General features: G+C 47.1%; 1 protein-coding gene across 3 annotated transcripts in view; it reads left to right on the top strand.

The window, feature by feature from the left end:
• Positions 1 to 22,877, top strand: part of DPF3 (double PHD fingers 3) — a gene marked incomplete at both ends in the record, with an annotated part of 242,164 nt that overhangs the window by 162,527 nt on the left and 56,760 nt on the right. For all 3 annotated transcript variants that reach the window (XM_084241388.1, XM_084241390.1, XM_084241389.1), the window contains one exon: positions 9,617 to 9,754. In XM_084241388.1, coding sequence (XP_084097514.1) covers positions 9,617 to 9,754 — 138 coding nt within the window. The remainder of the gene's footprint in view (positions 1 to 9,616; positions 9,755 to 22,877) is intronic.

The raw sequence follows: 22,877 nt of genomic DNA, 5'->3' as shown, positions 1-22,877 counted from the left end.
TATCCAGAATGAGATATTTTAAAATGAAAATTTTGTTGGTTATCTCCATTTTTCAACTGACACTCATATTCACATACATTAAATTCCAAAATCCCCTGAATGCACACCCTCGAGGAAGATCTAGGACTTTTTGATCCCTGGCATCTGATAGACCTGTCTCTGGGCCTGCTATATGTCAGTGCCAGGGCCTCAGGAATGGTTCTCAAAAATCAAGACCTCACACCTCACCCCTATTCCAGCTGCCTGCGTTTCTGTCCAGAATAATTCAATTTAAAATAAGCATTCAATAGATGACTGGATCAAGAAGATGTGGTACATATATACCATGGAATATTACTCAGCATTCAAAAAAGATAAACACATGCAATTTGCAGCAACATGGATGGCGCTGGAAGGGATCATGCTCAGCGAAATAAGCCAAAAAGAAAAAGAAAAATACCGGATGGTCTCACTCATAGCAGGAATCTAGAAAACTTAAATAAGGGACCAGGAAAATGAATAACTATAAGATAGTGAAAATCAAAATCAACAAAAAACTATGAACCAGAGACACTTTTAGGGGGGCGGGAGGGGAGGGATTGGGGTCAGAATGGGGGGGCTGCAATTGTATGGGGAATATAACAATAAAATTTATTTAAAAAAAAAATAAGCATTCAGGGTGGCTTGAAGGAAGGCAGCTGCAGATTGCCTTGCTGGGGTGAGAGAGGCATAGGTAACTCCTGGGCGTCCCAGAGGGATGACACACAGGAGACATACAGGCATCAGAGGACCTAGAGAAAAGGGTCATGAAGTGCTATAATGGCCTTAAATGTCACCTGATCAAGCCCCAGGTTAACACATGGGGAATCCAAGGCTTAGTGAGATGTGGGCTTTATCCAAGAGTGCGCAGTACATTAGCATCAGAGGCAGGCTGGACCCCAGAGCTGCAGAGGGCCGCCCATTCCCCTGGCCTCTGGGCTCCAGTGGGGGTGTGTGTGGAGAAACCCACCTGGGTGTGAGGAGCCATGGGCTTGCCCAACAGGAGCATCTTGGTGCCTAATTGTTGCAGAACCTGGACCAACTTGAAGTCTCCACTTTATTACATGAGCTCAGTAGCTACCATTTGCTCTTTTTTTTGTTTTACAATGAAAATTATATTAAAATTTTTATATAGTCTCACACACTTGGCAAAAATACTCAAAGAAACTATACCTCAGTGTTACCATTTGCTCTTGAGACACCTGTATATTTAAAATAATTGTAGGGATTAAACTGCTCCTTGAGTATACAAGTCTGAGCTGGTGGCTTTTTGAACTATCCCTGGGTTCTGTCCTAAGCTGAGTCACGTCAGGTCTTCTCTCACTTGGGGCCTCTCCCCACCTGGGGAGATCAGTGGTAGGCGTTTCTCCAGCCCCAGATGGTTCTGCATAGAGAGGGTGGAGGGTTAAGGGGAAGATGTGGGGAGCCCCAAACATCTATGAACCAGTCTAAGGGGTGAGCAGGGAGTGAGCTTCCTGCTATGGCCCCAGCAGGCATAAGGTTCCATTCAGAAGGGCTAGATGGGGAGAATTTGGTGACAGGATGATTATGGGGGTGTGGGTAGCATAAGCTGACCAAGGAGAAGGAGGGGGAAGCCTGCCTCATCCTGATCCCAAAGATCCTCATGATTCCTGGGAGTCTCCTCCCCCAAGAGGCTTAGCCCCTGCACCACAGGCTGCCTGAGTAGGGAACAGTAGGGTACAGAGTCTCATCTTCCCTCTTCTCAGCCTCCATTCTCCTGCCAGTGCTCCCTGCTGGCCATACTGCCAGAAGCAGAGGACTGGACCTGGAGCTCAGCTCCAGGCACTAGGAGGGATACAAATCCGGTGCCAGACTAGTGCAGGCCAGGGGCTTTAAAGCCAGATGGGCCTGAGTTCAGATTTGGGCTCTGCCATTTAGAGAGTTGCTTCAAGTCCCTCAGACTCAATTTCCTCAGCTATAAAATGGGGAGCTGTTGTGAGATTCAGGGTCAGAATGTGTGCCCCTCTGACAGTCTGTGTGGGGTGCCTAGGTGGCGTGGGCTGATGACAGGCGCTGCAGAGGTGGTTTGAGGTGGGTGAGCTGTGGTGACTCGAGGGAAGTGAGTTCTAAGCGTTGTCTGTAAGTGCCACAGGGCAGAGCTGGGAATGAGAGGCGGCCAGGTGCCTCCCAAGGCCCAGGCTTTGTCTCTGGGACGCTCATCCCGTAATTGCTTTCAGTCACTGCTTTCAGTCTCTCGGAAACCACTGGCTCAGATACCCACTGCGTGCTCCAAGTTGGGCTGATGAAAATGTGCCAGAGTCATTAAGTTATCAGTGGGGAAGGCGGCCGCTTCTCCCCGGCAGGAAGGATTTTGCTGTCTGCTGCAGCCGCTTTGTTCACACAAACTGCCCCTGACTCTCCCCTCCTCCTTCTTTCCTCCTGCTTTCCCTCCCCCTCCCCCTGCCATTTCTCCCCCCAAGGGGCAAGTGGGGTAGGGCTGGCGTGGGGGACATGCTGTAAATATTCTGGGGCAACACTGAAGGCATTCATAACTCCAGACAGGAGTCCTGCCTGGAGAATCCAGCTCTGGATTGGGAAGTGGGCAAACACTATTTCTGCAGCTTGACAGATGGATCCGCCCCAGGGGAAGGAGAGAGAGGCAGGCAAGCTGGACCTTCCTTATTGTCACAGCCATTCCGCTCCATGTGTGCTGTGCCAGGAACACAAAATCCAGGTGCATGCTTGCCAAGGTGAAAAGGAGGACCTTAGGTTGTGCACAGGCAGGCTCGACTGGTCCCAGGGGTGATGGCTTCAGAAGTGCCTGACGCAAAGGAGCTTGCCCTAGGGAAGGAGACTGGAATGGGAGGATGGGGGCACAGCCCTCTTTGAATGCTTCAGCAGTCTTGGGGCTCTGTCTGATTCCACACGACAGATAATTCCAGAGTGAGATTGCTGACATGATAAAAGGATAGCAGATGGTTCTAATACTTTATTTTCAGAATGTATCTTTCCCCGCCCTCTTTTTCTTGTTACACCATCACTCCAGACTTCAGAGGAGAAGCTGCAAGTTTGCCCCCCTCCCCACCTCCCCCTTTGGACTTTCCCCCTTTGCTGATCCACTTTGATGGCAGTGGTGATAATAACAGCTGACACTGGCTGGGACTGTGGGCCAGGCACTGTTTGAAATGTGTTCTCACATGACCCTCATAGCTCTGAGGTAGGTATGCTGTCGCCATCACGCTCTTTTCCAGAAAGGATGCTGAAGCACAGAGAGGGGTCTTCACAAAGCCCAAGATTGCACAAGCCAGTAGCAGAATCAGGATTTGAACCTGGACAGTTCCGATCCAGCCTCCCAATTTACTCACTACAGATCCTGCCTCTGAGGGCAGGGCAGACCCAGAAGCAGGGCCAGAGGGGCTGATGGCACTGAAGTGACCTGCTCTGGAGTGGTCTGCTCTGGCCAGAGTGCCAAGGCCACTTCATGGGGGACTTTCACTCCCAACTCATGGCTGTGGGGTCCTGTATTCACAGCAGCTGCTCTTATTTCACCAGGTTGACAGGAATAACTTGGTCCCAGATCTCCACCCCTAGCCCTCACAGGCTTCTAGGAGCTGCTACATAATTTTACAGGGCCCTGTGCCAAATGAAAATGAGGAGTTCTTTGTTCAGGAAATATTAAGGACGTCAAGATGGTGGCACCAAAGCGTTCAACCAAGCATGGGACCCTTCTGAGCATGGACCCTGTCTGAAGCCGCAGATTGCTTCCCCATGAAGCTGGCCCCTAAGTGTTCAGACTGCAGGAAGATATGATTAAACAGAGAATGGGAAATGGTGCTGATTTTCCTTCTGCTATCCAGTCAAAGCAGGATTTCCAAGCCATTTCTTTCCATCTAAATGTAGCAGTCTGATACAGATGCATTTCAACCAAAATAAATCTTAAAAATCTCCTGTCCTGAGGATGAAGTCATTTGAAGGGCTGAGACTTGGGTCATAAGCTTTTTGCTGGGGTTAAGCATTGTACTCTATTATCTCCAATCCCTCCTAACCCTGCCTTCCAAACTCCACTCTTCCTCTCTCCTTCCCTTTAGCCTATTCGATGACCCGCTGTATTGGAGAACTAGCTCCACTCAGCCTCCTTGAAGCCTCAATCCCCACCCACCCCTTTCGCCCCCCAGCCTCACTGTTTTCTCCTTACACAGCCATGCTGGAAGGAAAAGCCTATGGGCTCCATCTCCACTTCCTCATTTCTGGGAACCTCCTAGCTCCCTGAAGTCTGTCTTGTCCTCCACGAGGTTGCAGATTCCCTTCCCATTAAGTAACCCCTAATTGTCAATCTGGTGCTCTCCTCGGTCCCCATCCTGCTTGACCCTTCTTAGTTATCTGACATCATTCTGTCTCCGTATCTACTCATCTGTAAAATGGGGATGGGGGTTCCTGAGAGCAAATTTACTTGAAGCCCCAGAATGGGCCTGGCACGTGGTGTACCCTTGAGAGCTGTTGTGGTTGGGGGTGGGATTGCTGCTGTCATCTGGAATCTCTGCTCCTTCGCCTTATGTTGCTCACTCCTGTGGAAGTCTTTCCTAACAAACTTAAAAAAGAACAATCAGTTTCTCTTTCTCCACTAGACTCTTCGTATTTTGGTGTCTCCTGAGTTCTCCCCTATGTACACACCTTCCCTTTTCTCTCTCCACACTCTGCTGGCTCTTTTCTCCATATCCATGCCTTCCATCACCACCTTGCCACCTCCAAAATCCACCTCTCTTTTCCAAGCTCCAGGTGTGCAAACCAAGCCCAGGATGAACTCATTTTCTTCCTTCCTTAAATCTGGGTTTCCTCCTGCATCCTTCCGTCCAAGTCAGAAACCTGGCTGTTTTTGCTGCTTCCCTCACCTGACACTAGTGCCAGCCACGAGTCTGGCCCCTTGCTGGTCACTGGGGATACAACAGGGTGCAAACAAACACACCAGGCCTGTCACGCGGCAGCTGGTGGCAGACACACATTCTGATACACAATTAGTCCTAGGAAGGTAATAAACTGGGGTCCTAATTTTAATGGGAAAGACTTCCCTGGGGAAGGACATTTGAACTGAGATCTGCAGGATGAGGAAGCATTTATCAGCTAAATTGGGGCCGGGGGACAATCTAGGCAGAGGGAAGAGCTTGTGCAAAGACTCTGTGGTAGGGGGAAAAAAACACATTTAAGAAGTAGAGGGGATAGAAGAGGAGGGGGGAGTGTGGCTGGGAGGTGGGGGGGGGGCACGATTCCCGGCCAGGGAGGCTGTGCTAGTCTCGCTGGGCTCCTCCTCACTGCTCACGCTACCCTTCTCTTTTTTAGCTCTCTCCCATTCTGAAATCCTCATTGTTCACACATAGAAAATTAAAATACCTCCCGCCACCTTCAAATCCATCTTGTGCACCACAGTCTTAAGTGATATTTCTAAAGCATAAATCTGATTAAGTTGGCCCCCGGGATCCAGTCCTTCCCCTGGCTCCCTGTTGGCAGGATAGAGTCCTGCCCTTCTTCCTCTTTTGTTAGTCCCCTTCACCGGGGCTCTGCTGACTCGCCTGCAGTTCCCAAAAAGTGCTGGGCAGATTGTGTTTTGGTGCCTGAGTGCCCTTGCTTTCTTTGTCTGCTCATCTTCCCGAGTGTGACTCATCCCACCTCTCCAGGGAGCTGTCTCCCACCCACTCAGGCCCTGTATTGGCCTCTCCTCTTGGCCATGCACATGCTCACGCTGGTGTTATTTGTCCTGCCTCATTCCTTGCTTTCTGACATGTGTGCTACCTTGTGAGACCGCGGACGCTGGAGGGAGGGCAGGAGGAGGGAACACATCTCTCTTTCTCCTGCTGGGGCCACCAAACTGGGCGCATATTAAATGTCAATATTTTCTTGAAAACCTGGTGGTGAAGGAATGACCTGGCATAAGCAGGTGGTGACATGAAGCTCCACCTGGATGGCTGTGCATCCAGGGGCCTGGCAAAGGGTCTGGGTCCCAAGATGGCCATGTGCTGTCTGCCTTTATTTCTAATAATCGAACACAGGCCTCGGGACTGCTTCGCTCTGCCCCAGCTGCCACCTGCAGCCATCCAGATGGCCAGGTGTATGCAGGAAGTCAGTCAAGAATGGAGTTGGTCTTCCAGTATAGTGGTTCTCAAACCAGTTGTCCATCAGAATCCATCAGAATCACCGGGAGGGTTTGTTTAAATGTAAACCACAGGGCCACATGCTCGGAGTTCCTGATTGAATAGATTTGGCTTGGAGCCTGAGAATCTACATATTTAACAAGTTCCCAGGTGAAGCTGATGGTAGTCTATGGGCCACTTTTTGAGAATCTCTTTTCTGAAGAAAGGGTTTACTCTAAAAAGGGTTTACTCACTGTGGTGTTGGGGAAGGAGACACAGCAAGTTCTTTGCTTGGATTTGGTTTTGTAGGACTATTTGTATGAGGTTAATGTGAATAAATGGAACAGCTTCTATACACTTACCACCTCCTCCTCCAGCTCCTGGTTTTCCCCACAAAGTGTTTCTGTGTTCATTCATCAGCTCTTCCATGAGTATGTTTTGAAGGTGTGCTCTGTCACGGCAGCATATAAGTTGATGTCGAGATGAAATCTATGTAAAACTGTCCTTTGGAGAGATCTCCAGCACAGATGTCCCTACAATCCAAGGAACTCAAAGATGGGTAGTGAGTTCCCCTTCAGTGGAATTGTCCCAGGACAGGGTTCCAGAGTAATAGTGGGAATTAAGCAATTTGTTAGATAGACCAAATGATTGTAAAGATCCTGAATATTCTGTGATTAAGGAAGACAATAAAATGGCACAAATGGAGTTTTATGTAGCATATAGTGGGAGAGCTGAGGCCTCCTCCTGGAAATACGGATATTATCATCTTATTTTTAATAAACATTTATTCCTCACCAATGGTATGTTTGGTGACAAGATGAATTTATATCCAGTGACCCCATAATTTGCTGTTTATTGAGCTCAGGTCATTTTAAAAGGCTAAATAGAAAAAGCTGCAGGCTGGCCCAGAATGCATGCTGCAGGGCCTCTGAGTCAAATGGGAATTGAGATATATAATGCCATTTTTTTTTTTTGCAATATTTACACACACATGTGCCTGAGAAAAAGTGAGAGAGAGACTAGCCAATTGTAGGACTTGAATTTATAGTTAGTCTCTAGATTGAATTTTAGACTTTCACCTTATAAGAAAGTCTAGCCAATTGGCAGGTCCCATAATCTGAGGTTGGGGTCAAAGTTCTCTTGCAGAAGGCTCTGGGACTTATGAGGTAGCAGGGCAAGTTGAAACCCCTTGCCCCTCACTACCACTTATTGAGCATCTATTATGTGCTGGGTACTGAGTGAGATACTTTACAAATGTTATTTATAATTCTTCAAAGTAAGTAGTAATCTCATGATTTTCAGATAAAAGGTACAGAGAGAATATTTGTCTTGTCTACTTATATCCAGCAAAAGTCCTCAATTTATGTTTGGAAGTTAATATAACCATAAAATTGAAATGTGATGAAAGTCCAAAAATTATAGACCCATCTCAAGTCTGAATATAGATGCAAAATGCAATATTAGCAAGTAGAATATAGCAGGGCATCAAATGGGCAATACTCTGACCAAAGGGAGCACATTCTAGGGAGGAGGCAGGGTCCAGCCACAGGAATCATTAGGAAATCACCATAATTCACTGTATCAGCAAACTAAGGAGCCATATATCAGCAGATGCTGATAGGGTGGCCAATAAAATCTCCTATAATAAAACTCTAAAAGGAATAAAAGAAACAACTTAAATTTGATGAAGATTAAAAATTAGCCATGGATATCATTCTAAAAAAAGTGAAACACTGAATCCTATTTCATTAAAAGAGGAAATGCTTGTTTTTGCTATTTTTAGATATTGCCTTGGGGACTCTTATATACAGGTTAAGAAGATAAAACAGTTGGTATAAAGATGAGAAGAAAGAAATGAGGTGATCTAGTTTTGCCAATAGCTGCATAGTAGGTCCTTTGTGCTGGTTTGACTTCCTGAGGTTTTGGTTACCCATGGACAACTGTGGTCTGAAGACATCATGTAAAATAATATATTTTGAGAGAGAGAGAGAACAAACCATACCCACAGGCCATTTATTATAGTATATTGTAATTCTCTATCTTATTATTAGTTGTTGTTAATTACTGTGCCTAACTTACAAATTAAACTTTACCATACATCTATATGTATAGGGAGAAATATAGTACATGTAGGGTTCAGTGCTATGCTCAGTTGCAGACTGGGGTCCACTGGGGGTGTTGGAACACATCTCCTGTGAATAAAGGGAAACTACCATAATACCTAAAAACACCTAAAAGCATCTAGTAAGGAAAGAAACCTGACTAGAAATAATAAAGAAATTGGGTAAGATGGTTGAAGGGCTCTTTTCTATACTTGTTGGGGTCACGCAGCCAGTCAGTTTTGGCACCAGGACATGGGATTTGAACTCAGGTGTGATGGTGAAGTCTGTGTTCCTTCCATCTTGTGGCACATTTATGCTCACGGCTATAACCCAGTCACGTGGAGGGAGAGTCTCCTAAAGCCTGTGGCCTCGGGGGTGCTGGCACATCAGTGGGGTTTGGTGTGCCAGGGAGAGGTGGCCACAGAATGGGAAGGTTAGCACAGGAATTTTACTGGAAGACCTGCTAGTGCTTTGTGTGTATGTGGAGGGGGCAGGTGGGGAGTGAAGTAGGGGGATGGTCTGGTCTTAAGCCATTTAGTCAGATTTCTCGTGTTCTGAGCAGCCAGCTATTGGAACTTCCTCCTTCCTTCTTCTTGGCTCCAGGATATTTCTGTTGCTTGTCTCACACTGTCCATTTGAGAGATTTGATGAGATTCTGCATGTCAGAGGCTGCCTGGGGACCATGGGTATAAGCTCTTGGTTTCCACATCTTCCAAAAATGACTCAACTTCAGGGGTTCATGGTAGAAGTGGATTTTTTTGACACAAAAATCCCTGGGTGATATGTCAAAAATACCATGCGTAGGAAGATTTCTTCCTTCAAACAGAGTCAATCACAGGGTGGAGAAAGGAGCCCTGCATGGGAATCCGGGAGACTGGGTCTGCCACAACTAGCTGTGTGACCCCAGGCAACTCACTTAGTCTTGCTGGGCTCACTTGCTTCATCTGCGCCATGGTGTACTGGACTAGATAAGACTCCCAGGCCCCTTTGACTTCAAAGGTATAATAATCATCAGCCCTTGTCTTGTCTCCAACACTGTTCAGCGTGCTTTGCACAGAGGTTAAACCATCAGAACTATCTCATGAGGTAAGTACTGTTCCCATTTTCCCTCTGAAGAAACCGAGGAGCAGGGAGTATGTGACTTGCCCAGGGTCTCACAGCTAGAAAACGATGAAGCTTTAATGCAACGCAACTTTCACTTTTGCTTTTATGCTTTTTCTTTCCTTGGACCCATGTTGTGATAATGGTGTTGGTTCTGTCTGGGGGCAAAGGGTATTGGGGGTAGGAAACACTTTGTAAGGGAAACGCAGTTCTGGGGTGGATGGATGGGCGTGCCCGCCCGGGAGAATGGCCGCAGTGGCTGCGAGGTTGCTGACATTTCGGTTCCCTTTCCTTTCTTCTTTTCCTCTCTAGTCTGCGGCAAGCGCTACAAGAACCGTCCAGGACTCAGCTACCACTACGCTCACACTCACCTGGCCAGCGAGGAGGGGGATGAAGCCCAAGACCAGGAGACCCGGTCCCCACCCAACCACAGAAACGAGAACCATAGACGTGAGTTGCCAGTTGTTGGATGGGACAGGGAGGACGTGGGTGGGCAGGGATGTGGAGCAGCCATTTCCCCACCTCTGGCATCTCCTGGTGGCACCTGTTGTTTGGCTTCAATTCCTGTGGAGAGTTGGCTCTTTCCTCCCCCCACCCCAGCTGCCTCTGTGGTTCAGCCAAGCCCCGGGCTGGGCGGGGTGGGGCACACAGTTCTGCTCCAGAGAAAGGAAGGTAAGGGTTAAGGCAGCAGGGAAACATCTTTCCCTGAGCACTGTCAGATAACAGACCTGCTACCCTTCCCCCCAGCTCCAGAGATCCATTCACAGCTCCTAATTGGAATTGGGCATAGCCCTTAGGGCTGTCAATGCAGAAACAAGCCAGTGTCTTCTTGGTCACCAAGAGATGTGGAATATTCTTGACCTATTCTGTAGGCTCGGTTGTAGGGGTTGCGATTTTGGTGTAGGACTCTCCTGCCTTAGAAATACTGCCTTGGAGCCTCCTGGCCCTTCACTTGAGCCCTCAACTGGCAAACATGTCCAGGGGGATCCTTGGTGGTTTGCTGGGATCTGAAGACTCAAACTCATCCTAAAGATTTGCTTACACATTTATCCTTTCTTTCCTTCCTCAACTTCCACTTGTGAATGAGGGACACAGGAAGGACAGCATTCACCACTTGACTTCCTTCTACAATATTAAATGGGATGGGAAAATGGCATCATCAGGGCTTGCTTCAAGATGGGGACCATTCTGAGATCATTCGCTGAGGAAGAATTGTGGTCATGCCATTTGTTTTTGAGGTGACTAGTGCATTCAGACAGTCAGCTCAGCCAACTGGTGTCCATTGGCTACCTTCACTAAATATTTGAAATAACACCCTTTGGCCAAGACCTTTCTTTGCATTCATGTGTGTTTCCCGCAGCCCCACACACTTGCTAACCATTGTTGTCTTGGTCTTTTTAATACGGGGGCCATTTCTCACTGGTTCATCACTTTAAAGAGCCTGTCTCCAAATATAGTCACTGTTATTGGGAGTTAGTACTTCAACATAGGAATTCTGGGGAGACAGTTTGGCCCATACTACCTGCTTTAAATCTTACTTTCAGGATTCAAGCCTTTTGTGTGACACCCTTGACTTCTTACCTACTATTGTCATCTGGACCAAACCTGAGAAGCAGGGTGGGAGGGTCTGACAGAACTTGGCTCACCTCCCCTTGCCAGCATGAGTAGCTACAATGCTGAGGTCTCTGTCTGCTCTCTGGGGACAGCTTTCCTTGGTCCAGTCACCCATGTCCTTCAGAAAGGAAAATATATTGACCTGTACTGAGCGGCTGATATTTGCATTTCCCCATCTCGCCTCTTATCCCTTCTGTGATCTAAGTGGCCAAGGCATAGCTATTATCTCCTACCACGAGGAGGCTGAGAATGGTCTCCTTTGATTTAGGTTGCTATCTGGAAAGTATTATTAGCGATGATTACTCTCTCTAAAGTATTTATTAGCTGGTATTATTTTCCATCCCTCCAGTGCTGGCTTATCTCCTTTACGTCTCTTCACAAATGTCAGGCCATCCTATTCCTGGTATAGGCACTTCACTCATGCTATGGGGTTTGGAATGCTTCTCTTTTGTCACTGTCTCTTTTTTGTGTGCACGGTAACAAGAGCGGAGAAAGCTTCCTCATGGTCCCCAGGTATTAGGTTGTTGGAAAAGTCATGACATATTTTTTCCTATATTTCTAAAGCAAAAGTGGATCACAGCTTTTCTGACAACCCGACATATTGCAGACCCTCACTGCAACAGGGCAGTCTTTTCCTCAGATATTCCTGTGGTCCCCTCTCGGTGGGCTGTGGACTACCAAGATGGGCACTGCCATATTTTTCTGTTCACTGGTATCTTCTCTCACACCCATGGGTTGGTATCTTCTGCCTCCTCACCTGGAGGCCAGATGGTCTTGCTTAGGAAGGAATCTGTGTTTCCTTCTCCTAAATGGAGACATGTCCTTAAAAAATCTCATCCAGCTACCTGTTCTCCTCCCTGTGTTCACCAGTGAGCATACTTGCTCCCACACCCCCCTTTGCCCTCTTCTCACCCTGCTGATGAGAAATCAGAGTCTTCAGAAAGGAATCATGTGACCACTCAAGGCTTTCAAATCACCAAGATGAGACTGGCTGTCCCTGGGCTTCTCTGAGGCTTCCTCACCTGAGGAAGATTCCAGAACCCTCACAAACACATTTTTAATGATATCTCATAGCTCCCTCTCTGAGAATTCTATGAGTAACCCCAATTTTCTAGTGGGGAGGGCGTGCAGAAAGACCCTTAGTATTCACAGAAGCCACCCTTTCTCTCCTCCCAATTTTTCTAGACAAATGCAAGAGACAGCTGCTCTTCCCAGGCTCTCTGCACCACACACACTACCAATTTGTTTGCTGCTCCGAATGTGTGCTCCTTTTCCTCCCACATTCCCCTGGCGAGCAGCCCCCTAACCATTTCTCGTGAGTGCTAATTGCCAGCATCATTAATACCTAGTCATTAGCTGCTCCCACTGTTTGGGGTGGGGTGGGCTCCCATCCATCCTGCCCCTAAATGCCACCAGGGCTGTGTGGTGAACTGAAGTGACAGCTCTGCAGCCTCCTGAGGTCTCAGCTTCGTGATCCTCCTTGGGTATGTCTTTTGGAGGTGAGCTTAACTCTGGAGGCTAATCTGTAGCTCACCATCCCTCCCCCCTCCCCCAAAAAGATCTGGACTTTTTTGAAATGCTGACTTTTCCCTTTTTGGCAGAGCTACAGGGGGCCCCAAGCTGCCTGTGAGCACAGGCCTAAGGGAAAACAGTCCTACAGACTCAGGAGTTTTCAGGCCCAGGCGCTGGGTTCACACCACCTGGGGTAGTAGAGACCTTTTGACTTTGGTTCTCCTGCTGTCCCTTGCAGCCTCCCCTCCAACTGTGTCTCCAGCAAAGCCCGTGGCTCATCCCTGTGTATGCTGCTGCTGAAGGGCAGAGTGGAGCCCTGGAGCCCATGTTGATCTCCCTGCCCCCAGCCCGAGCCCCAAGCTGCCCTGAGCTGCCAGCTCAGCACTTGACCACCTTCCTCCCGTCCTCCTGCCCCTCCCAGCTGACGGTCTCATGCCTTTGTTCTTTACCCAGTTTCTCATTTTCTCCTGAGGTATATTTCTTGTCCTCTAGTAGGTTTGCCTTCTTCCCTTGTGCCCTTGCCATTCTGCCTCAACTACAGCAGCCAGAGATGCTTGGAACAAAGTCTCCCCCTTGGGAGATAGTACTTTTCTGATGGGGTCTTCCTCATCCAAGCTGCACCCTTTCCCTCCCTGTGTGAGGCTGGATTCTTCTTTCTTCCGTGGCCTTACTACCTTCTGTTCATACAAATGAAATGAAATCTGTGTGTGTGTGTGTGTGTGTGTGTGTGTGTGTGTGACACACAAATCTGTGAATACAAGGAAAGAGGGCTTGGGCAGTCAGGACTTGAGAGGTCCATTCTGTTGTAACCCCTAAAATGCCACTTTGGTAAATAGTCTAGAGGGACCAGGGGAACAGAAAGCGCTTGATTAGAATTCAAAAGTCCTTTGACACAGGTTCACAATGTCAAGACTTTTCTTGAATTTCTTTTTTCCTTCTCTGCACAATGGAAACCTATTATAGATGTTCTCAAGGTACTTTTTTGGGGTGGGGTAAGTGGGTTGGTGTAGGCCTTTATGAGATCCTGGACCGGAATGGAAAAGCTATATAAATAAATTTAGTCCCGCCTGTCCATCTGTCCATCTGTCCATCCATCCACCCCTCCACTGAGTGAGCATTTACTGAATGCTGTCTTGGCCCTTGTCTTTGAGGAGCGTACAGTCTAAAGTGGGAGTGTCTAATAAGGGCAGATACAAAAAGTTGAAGGAGCAAAAGACCCAAGGATGCAGCACACTTTTTAGGATGGTGGTGTTCAAAGGGTGGCTTCTGTGTCCCCCGGGAGCTTCTTGGAAAGGCAGAGAACCTGAAACAGAAGTTCTGGGGGTGGGGATCAGCAGTCTATGTTTTAAACTGACGTTTAGGATATTCTGATGCACAAGAAAGCCTAAGAACATTGCATGAGGGGATTTGCAAGGGCTTTACTGAGGAGGTGATGTTCAAGTTAGAATGAGGAAAGATTTCTGGGGTGGGTAAGGGCTCCTACCCAGAGGGAACTATATGTACAAAGTCAGAGAAGTCTGAAAAAGCTTGGTGCATCCAGCCAGTGATTATAGTTGGGACTGAGCACAGTATAGGATTTTGGGGATGTAGAAGAAGGTGGAGATGTAGTCAGGGGCCACAGTTGGATGTGTCTTCTACGCTGGACCATGTATTTGTCATCCTGTAGGAAATTGAGAGCCACAGTAACAATTACTAGAATAACAGATGATTTATAAATAAATTTTTCTGGCACATTATTAGTTGTGATATGGTCTATCTCTTTTATCTAATAGCAGAAATAAGTATAAAATGCTCTATAGCATACTTGGAGCTCCTAGGAGGGAAATGTTTTTTTAAAATATGGGTCTATAAAATTACTTCAAGCCTATTTCTCTGGTCCCCGGGATGGAAGTGGGGTTGCCTGAGGGGCCCGGATGTCTCGGTCCTCTGTTTTGGGTGCTGTGTCTGGCACACAGGCTGTCAGCATCTGTGCAGGAAGAAAGGGCCCCGGCTTGTGTGCCTCGGGAGGGCATCTTGTGCTCTGTGGGACTGAAAGAGGAGGGCTGAGTTGATTAAGGGTAATGTTGGCTGATTAGATAATCTGAAAATTAGTCTGATAATGTGCAAATTGTCTAAAAGAAGTGCATGATGTCATTGTTTCACTGATGGGAAAGATCTAACAGATGTTATTAGTCTTCTGACATCTCTGTCCTCTAACATATGGCCCAGGGGCAATGAATGCAGCTTTAAGAGATAGAGAGAATTACCTTTGATGCAGCTTAAGAATTTTGGATCACTCTGAAAGGTGCCTGAAATGCCAGAAAGCCAACACAACCAGCCACGTGCCCAACCTCAATGCAGGAAATTAGGCTTTGTTACAGGGGAGAGGGCAAGATTCAGATATAGGTTCTGACTGGAAAAGTGAGCTGCTTCTTGCTTTCTGCAGAGGGAATTTAGAAACTAGGAACAAGTGTTCTTTAGATGAATTATTTTTTAGCTAATCAGTATATAGATGACAAAGCCAAGAAGAACCTGGAAAGTTGCTCTGACCTTGGAGGGTGAGTTGGAGTTAATTTGCCAGATCTCTGGATCATCCTCACTCTTGTCCTGTGGCTGAGGGCAGGGCTGTGGAATCGGGAAGGCCAGGGTGTGATCAGAGCCCTGGCACTCTGCCATCTTCCATCTGTGTAAAGGTGGTCAGTTACCTACACTGCCCTGCCCCTTTGTTGCCTCATCTGTAAAATGGAGAGACTAATCCTATTGATCTCATGGCATTGCCAAGGGTCTTCACTGGCATGAAGATGAGATGACATAGGTGTTTGGTATCACGCGTGCACATCATGAGTGCTAATATCCCATCTCTGTCCCGTTTGGACCATCAGAGCCTGTCTGTGACCACAGGTGGCTGATCTGAGTCAGAGCCCATTTGCACTTACATGATACTGGACAGCTGATGTCTGTGGGGTCTCAGGCATAACTATTGCAGCCTGAGCTGGCCCTGGCACGTGCCTTGCTGAATCTTAGATATGGATTTCTTCTTCATAGGCTAAACATGGGCATTTATTGAGTATTCACTGTGCACAGGGCACTCATGGAGCTAAGTGTAGTTGGGTTTCGGAACAGACATAATGAGGTCTCAGCTCTATAAGAACTTCCTTTTTGATTGAGAAGTAAGATGGGTGCATGAAACCCAGCGATGTCAAGTGTGGTGTCTCTATTTACGATCCCATTTCCCTGGAATCACACATCCACCTGCCTCTTGCTTTTCTGTGGGCCTGTCTTATTTTCTCATTTTTGGCCTAATTACCTAGAGTGTTCAGGATGGAAGACTTCCAGGTACTGAGCCATGCTGATGACAACAGTGATACTTGCTGACATTCCCTGGATGTGTCAGATACTGTGCTAAGCGGCCACATTGATCTCATTCATTCCTCACAGTAACCCAATGAGGTAGGTGCTGTATCCCGCGGAGGACACCAAGCACACTAAGGCCGAGGGATGTGGCCAGGGACATGGAGCGTGAATGTGAATTCTCCAATCATCTGTCCCTTCTTGGGAAAGCTTAGTTATTTAGACCTTTGACCTCCCCCCCACCCCGTGTTATCAGAAATAAAGTTATTTTTCATCAGGAGATGGAAGAGGGCAAGAAATGAAACACCTCTTATCAGGCACTGTACACGCATCAGCTCATGTGATGCTCACAAGAGGCACATGCCATTATGTTATCATTTTACAGAAGAGGAAACTGAGGCCAAGCAAGGTTGAGTCCCATGTCACATGGTCAGCAAGGTGGCAGCTGAGATGTGAAAATGCTTGAGTTGGACGCCATTCAGTTGTTTCAGGGTATTGGAACCCCAAATGAGGGAGCCTTGTCTTAGCCTAGGATCTTTGTCAAGATCCTACTGCTGTCGCTTAATTTTTATCTATAAGTCAGTTGTCAAATGCATTATATTGAATAGTGATTTTTTAAAAGTAATGAATGTGTTAATGGGCACCATCTTAGCACAGGCTGCCACAACAAAATAGCATAGAACTGGGTGCTTAAACAATAAGAGTTTATTTCTGGAAGTCTCAGATAAAGGTGTCAGCAGGGTGTCTGGTGAGAACTCTCCTGGGTTGGAGGTGACCTTTCCTTGATGTATGTGGGTGGAGAGAGAGAAGAAAACTTTATGGGGGCGGGGGCCTCTTCTTCTAAGGACTCCAATCCCACCACGAGGGCCTTATCCTCATGACCTCATCTAAATTTAGTTAACTACTAAAGTCCCATCTCTAAATACTGTTACTTTGGGGGTTAGGGCTTCAATATAGGAGTCTGGGGGGAACCATAATTCAGTCCGTAGTCTTCAAAACTAACATTAGCTTTTAGTGATGTCATGTGGACCCTGCTCCCCAATATAAATTCTGCTTGAGTTTAATTTATAAATGAGTTTTACCATAAAAAACCCACACAATAATGCCTTCAATAATTTTCCTATATCTTTCTCTTTTAGTCTGTAACTAATTGTCTTTTTTAGTTCTTCTGACTCTTCTGATCTCTTCCTTCTTTAAAAAAGTGCTTGTGCCAGAAAAATTATAGGATTCATCCTTGGCTCTTTGTTTTCTTTCACCACCCATATTAGCTCCCCTTCAAAAAACATACCCCAAATCTGTCTCCATCCTCCTACCCTCTGCTGGCTCCCGCTTGGGTCATCACAACTTCTTTATTGGCCTCCCAGACTCTTTCAGGGCCCTCGTCACTGAGCTGGGCTGCCCCTGGCTCTGTGGTCTCGTGACTGTCTCCTGATACTCAGGTCTGATGCTGGAGGTTCATCCTTCTCTTTTCCTGAACACTGTTTTTCAGTCTGGATGATTAAAAAAAAACCCACTAATCCATTGTGGATGCTTGGGGTTGTCATACGTGAGTCCGGTGGAGGTGGGGGTGAGGAGGGATAAGGTTGCTTAAGAGAGTTAAGGGGCTTGATTAATTCTAACACACAATAATAATATCTTGGCATCATAAATGGGTGAAGCTTATCTGGCTCTAAAGCACAGAGATGTCCTGTAATTCTCGAAGGGGAATGACACCACTTCATTCCAAGCCCTATTGACTCTATAGTTACTCTCAAATTAAATGTTACCCCTTCCACTGACTCATTTGGTGGCAATAAGTTGCTACACCAGGGCATGAACTGACCCACATGACCTTCCACTGGAAAATGGAAATATTTCCTGTGCTTTTCCTAATCAGCGCCAAGAAAAGTAATCAGCTTTGCTTCATCTTTTTCTCCATTTTCTGAAACATCAGTGACAGAGCTGGGGTGGCCGGCCTAAGGCAGGAGCACAGAGGTCACTGCTGATGGGTCACATGACCACCTAGCTGCAGAGCTGGGGTCCAAACTCCCGGCAAATTGCCATTCTTAACCAAATACAGCCATTGAGATTCCTTATGTGCACAGATGTGTTTTTGTTTTTTACGGCACACGTGGTTTTTTGGAGTCAGTATTTGCAAAGTGTGTATGTAACTGTGTGAGTTGTAGATTCTGTAAAGATGGTGAAGAAGGAAGGAACCGGAAAGGTGGATGACTGACACTACATTTAAACACTTTTATGGAGATCCTGTAGCTGCCCAAACACACAGTAGGATGGGGCTCATGTTCTCATTGGCTGCTGCAGGACTCCATGCAAGAGACCAAGCATGGAGTCCAGGGGACTCTGGGACCAACCCAGAGTCTGGGGGTGCTGAATTCCTCCCATTCTGGTTTTCCAAGAAATGTCTAAGGGGGTGGATTCCTGTGGGAGGGGAGGCCCAAAGGCTATCTCCATCACAGCCCTATTCTCTCTAAGGACCCCCCCGTACCCCAGGACTCCTACTCCCCACTCTTCCTCGCTCCTCTTATGAACAGAACTGCTGCTGCTGGTGCCTTAGAATGCCACTCAGTACTTGAGGGACTCATCACATCTCCTGAACTCCTAATCCTTGACTTTCCTTTGCTCAACCTTTTTTTTTTTTTTTTTACCCCTGAAAAAGCCTCTCTGAAGATTTGCCCATCCTTTCATTAAGTATTTATCGTCAGTGCTGTGCCAGTCCCTGTGCCAGGTGCTGGGCATTCGGAGATGAAAGACATGCTCCTGCCCTCAGGGAGCTCATGGCTAATCTGTAAAGAGACGCGGGCACAAATATGAAGCAATGATGAAAGACGGAGTTTCTCTGGGTTTGGGACACTTTCCTGGCTGGCTCTTTCACCCTATTACAAATCCTCAGTACACCTGAAAGAAAACTGAATACATCATCTAGCATAGTCTCTTGCCTCTAGATAGGGACCCATTCGAACAGCTCACAGCCAGGGAAACCTGGCCAGACCATGCCTGTCCCTGTTTAATCACCTCCCTTTCCAGCTCTCTAGTGGCCTGTGCTGCCATCTTAGCTCATTGTGCCTCATGTTGTCCTTGGCAATATGGAGTGTGGCGATTTAGCTCCATCCATAAACTTGAAGATGTATTAAGTCAGCTCTTGGCCTTTCTTCCTCAGGTAGATTAATCTCAGGCATCAGCAGCATCGCCTCTCCTTAATCCTTCCCATGCGTTCACATTGTCCTCAATGCAGGTGGCAAAATGGCCCACAAACAAGAGTGAGTTCTTTGCCTTTGAGGGCTCTAATGGCCTAAAGGCCACTGGTGAGTGGACCCCCTGTCCCTTTCTTCACCAGGTTCCCCCCACCCCCTGCCTTTCCACATTCAGGTAGGAAGGCATCATTTGTCTTCCTCCGGGGGCCCCAGGGCAGGACCTGAGCTGTAATTAGGTAGCCCAGAAGAACCAGTCTGAATGGAATCCCAATGTTTTTATTCCTTGGATCTGTGGGATTTATTTTTTCATCAGTTCTAAGGAAGCAATGAAAAAAAGGTGCCAGGTCTTGGGGATAATTTATATGAGTAAACACGTAAGGAGTAGGGTGAGCAAGAGCATGAGAATTAAGGCCATTTATCCAGGCTTTGAGGCTCTGTTTGCCCTCTGGTCCAGCCTTCCCCACAGTCTTCATCTCGCCACTTTAACCCTCTCCTGTCCTGCTCCACATCGGCTGCCACAGAGCTCTCCACAGCTGCCTTCTCTGCCCCAGCCTTCCGCCTGCCTCTCCCTGCCCCTCCCATGTCCCTCATTAAGGACTGGGTGGAAGGGAGCAGGATGTGGCCGTGGCCTCCAGCTGAGGCCTGCTTGCTGATTCTGAAGGGAAAGCACGTTGACTGACACCCTCGCTCCTCACCCTCCCAGTCTCTGAAGCTTCCTGCGCTGGCCTGGCTGGTCCAGCGTGTCCTGTGTGGCCAGCCTGGGGCAGCTGCCTTTCTGCTTTCCCTCTCCCCTTTTCTTTACTCTGTCCTCCAAAGATGCGCTCTGCACAGCCAAGTGGCACTGGGCTAGGATGCTTTACACTTGAGAGATGAAGTAATAACAGGTGGCAAGACCAGAGGCTGTCGGAGCCCAGGATTCCGGTTGCCATGGAAACATGTCAGACCTGTGGAGGGCCAGGAACTGTCAGCCATGGAGGGTGGTGGGGGAGACTGGCGAGAGGGGCAAGGAGAGGCACAGCTCCTCCTGGAGGGCTCTCCTCATTGTCCCCAGATTCCCCAAGGACTGTGCACCCCAACTAGCAGGCTCTGAAGAACACCCGGGGGCTGAGCCTGGGGCTGGTTATGGGCACGGAGTGTGGCCTTGTTTGTCTGCACCAGGCCCTGGCAGGCAGGCTGAGAGACTGCTCAGGATGTGAAGTCACACGCTTGTGTATGTGCCATGGAGGAGCCTCAACTTCTGGCTTGCTTCCCACTTCACTAGGACACTCGGGAGGCAGCTCTGCTCTCGGAAGAGCCTGATGAGGGCTGTTGCCGCTTGCTGTGGCCAGACTGTCCCTGCCACTTGTCCTTTCTAAAGAGTGGCAGGCCTCCCGCCGCAGACATCAGATAGATGGGGGAATAGGCGGCCCTGCATGGGTGGTAGTTTCACAGATTTAGGGCCTTGTTTGCCTTAGACACATGGCCTGATTGAAGTGAAAAACCCTATGAAGTATACTAATACCGCTCTAGAATGATGCTCACCATTTACTGAGTGTGGCAGTGGACTATTTGGGGTTTGGTTTTTACTCTTGAGTTTGATTTACTGGAACCCTTCCTCCCTTCCTTTTGCATTTCCTCATGAACCTTTATCCTGATTTCCATTCTCCCCCCACCTCCCTTTGCGATTTGTAGAGCTATCTCCCTCAGGTACATTCCTAAACTCTTAAGTCTCCTTTATTTTCTCAGCAGCTTCCTTGTAGCTCTTATATGATCTCAGTCCATGAACATTAATCAACAGAAAACCAAATCCATCATTGCAGATGCTGCCATCGAGATACCACTCTGGTCTCTGCCCTCCCCGTCATCTTATTCTATAAAGCAGGACTCAATTTCCCATAAGCAGAAGCAGAATCTCTATTTAAATCCCACTTGCGAGGTCTGGGAGAGCTTCCTATTTATAGTAAAATCCTTTTTATAATGATCTCATATACTATACCAGGAAATTGCTCACGGCTGGGTCAGGCCATAGGCCAATATAGCCATGGTGTGAGCTTTACTTTAAAAAAAAGTTCTTCATGAGCCTCTGGAATTCTCTGGAGATGTGTTTTCACAGAGTATATGCCAATAAACAGGATCACCTGGGATGGATTACTGTAGTAGGGCATTACATTTAAGTTCAAAGGGAATTTCTGGTTTTTATTAGGACAGTCTCAATAATTTTAATCACTTTGGGCTTCATAAATATCATATTGGGTGAATTAAGATGCCTCTAAAGAGATTTATGAAATATTTTATATGCAAAGGATGTCCCAAAAGTGTTTGCCTGTGGACTTCCCAGGAGGCAGAGGAGTGTGGTTAGAGGCAGAGCCTATCTTGGGACATAGACACCTGAGGTGCTTCACAAGCCAGCGTCTTAATCTCGTTGGACTTCAGTTACCTCATCTGTCAATTAATCCCTACTTTACTCAGTTTTTGTGATAATCAATGAAATTACATGCAAAGTATCTACCATAAGATCTATCACAGCTTTGTAGCTTAATAATTGTCTGTTTTTTTACTTCTAAAACTTGAACCAAGAGAGAGGCTGAGTGGGTGGGTGCAGCCTGGTGTCCCTTCTCAGGAGATAATGAATCATAGTTTATGCTTTTTGGGGCATGTTTGTATGTGCTGGTGTTTCATCTACCATAGTGGAGATCCAGCATTACTCTTTACAGCTTAAGGCCCTTGACCTACTGCTCTTGTGTACTCTGGGAAGGCAGTGTGGGATCAGGCCAGATGGCTGACCCATCCATTAGGTCATGGTCCAGCCCTCCTCTCCAAGGACTGGGGAAATAAACCAGTGAATGGTGTTCGGAGACAGGTGGCTCTGCCACAGGGAAAGCAACCACAGTGCTCTGTCCCCCTTGGAGGAGGCCAAATGCCTTATCTCCAAGGGCCCCGCCATTTCCATACTTATATGCTTGGTCAAGAAACTGCCTACCTGCCTCTCTGCCTTCCTTTTCTAGGCTGTTCACCCCACCTGTTGTTAACTATTTCCTGTAACTATTAACTCTGTACCCTGTGTGCTATTTGCACAGGGATCTGAAGATCATTTAAAAATGGGGTGATGAGGTGGTAGAGCAAGAGAAGGGTCATAAATGTGATGGCAACATTGTCCTCTTCCAAGGTCATTTCTGGCTGGGGAATATGGGAGAGGTCCATGGGAGAACTCTTAACCCCCAAAATCAATCCTAAATACCCCAAAATTTAAGAGAATCAGATATAAAAGCTATTGATTTATCTATCCCAAGATATTTTACCTAGCTGGAAGGAAGCTTTGAGCTAATGTGGGAAGATAGGAGGAAAAGAAAAGAATGTTGCTGGAAACAAGCATACCTCACACCTGTTCACTATCACTTTCTATATTGGGCCATTGATAGATGAATATAGTAACCCCCATCCTCCTCCCACACCTCCCTCCCCACAAAATATGTCATAACTGCACACATCAGGGTTTACATCTAGTTTTTGAGTATCTTCCTCAATGCCTTGGCTAAGCACTTTTTATGGCCAACAACCAGCACACATCTGTGCGGGGACTCTGCTCTGACTCAGTTGCTCAGAAACTTCTCCTCATCAGATATATTCAATTCTGTTCCTTTTGTCTTCTTATATAGGCTCATTTCTCCATCACTGCTTTTCTCTACTAGATCATTCCTGAAATTTTTATTTCTGGCAATATTCAAGTCCTTGACCAATGGAGTGTTTTACCAATGGTCTGTTGCTGGTATAAACTGTAAAGAATTATCTGGAAGTTATTCCGTATTCTACTTCTTCATCCTCATAATTCACAAGAGATACAGTGTCTTAGAGAAAAACAGATTCTTTACTGGCTTAAGGGTTTTATGAAAGGGGAAGAAATCACATAATAGGAAGTCCCTGAGAGAGGGGGAAGGAGATGGATGATG

The sequence above is a fragment of the Talpa europaea genome, assembly GCF_964194135.1.
Source record: "Talpa europaea genome assembly, chromosome: 8".
Classification (NCBI taxonomy): domain Eukaryota; kingdom Metazoa; phylum Chordata; class Mammalia; order Eulipotyphla; family Talpidae; genus Talpa; species Talpa europaea.
This window is presented reverse-complemented; position numbering and strand designations above follow the sequence as displayed.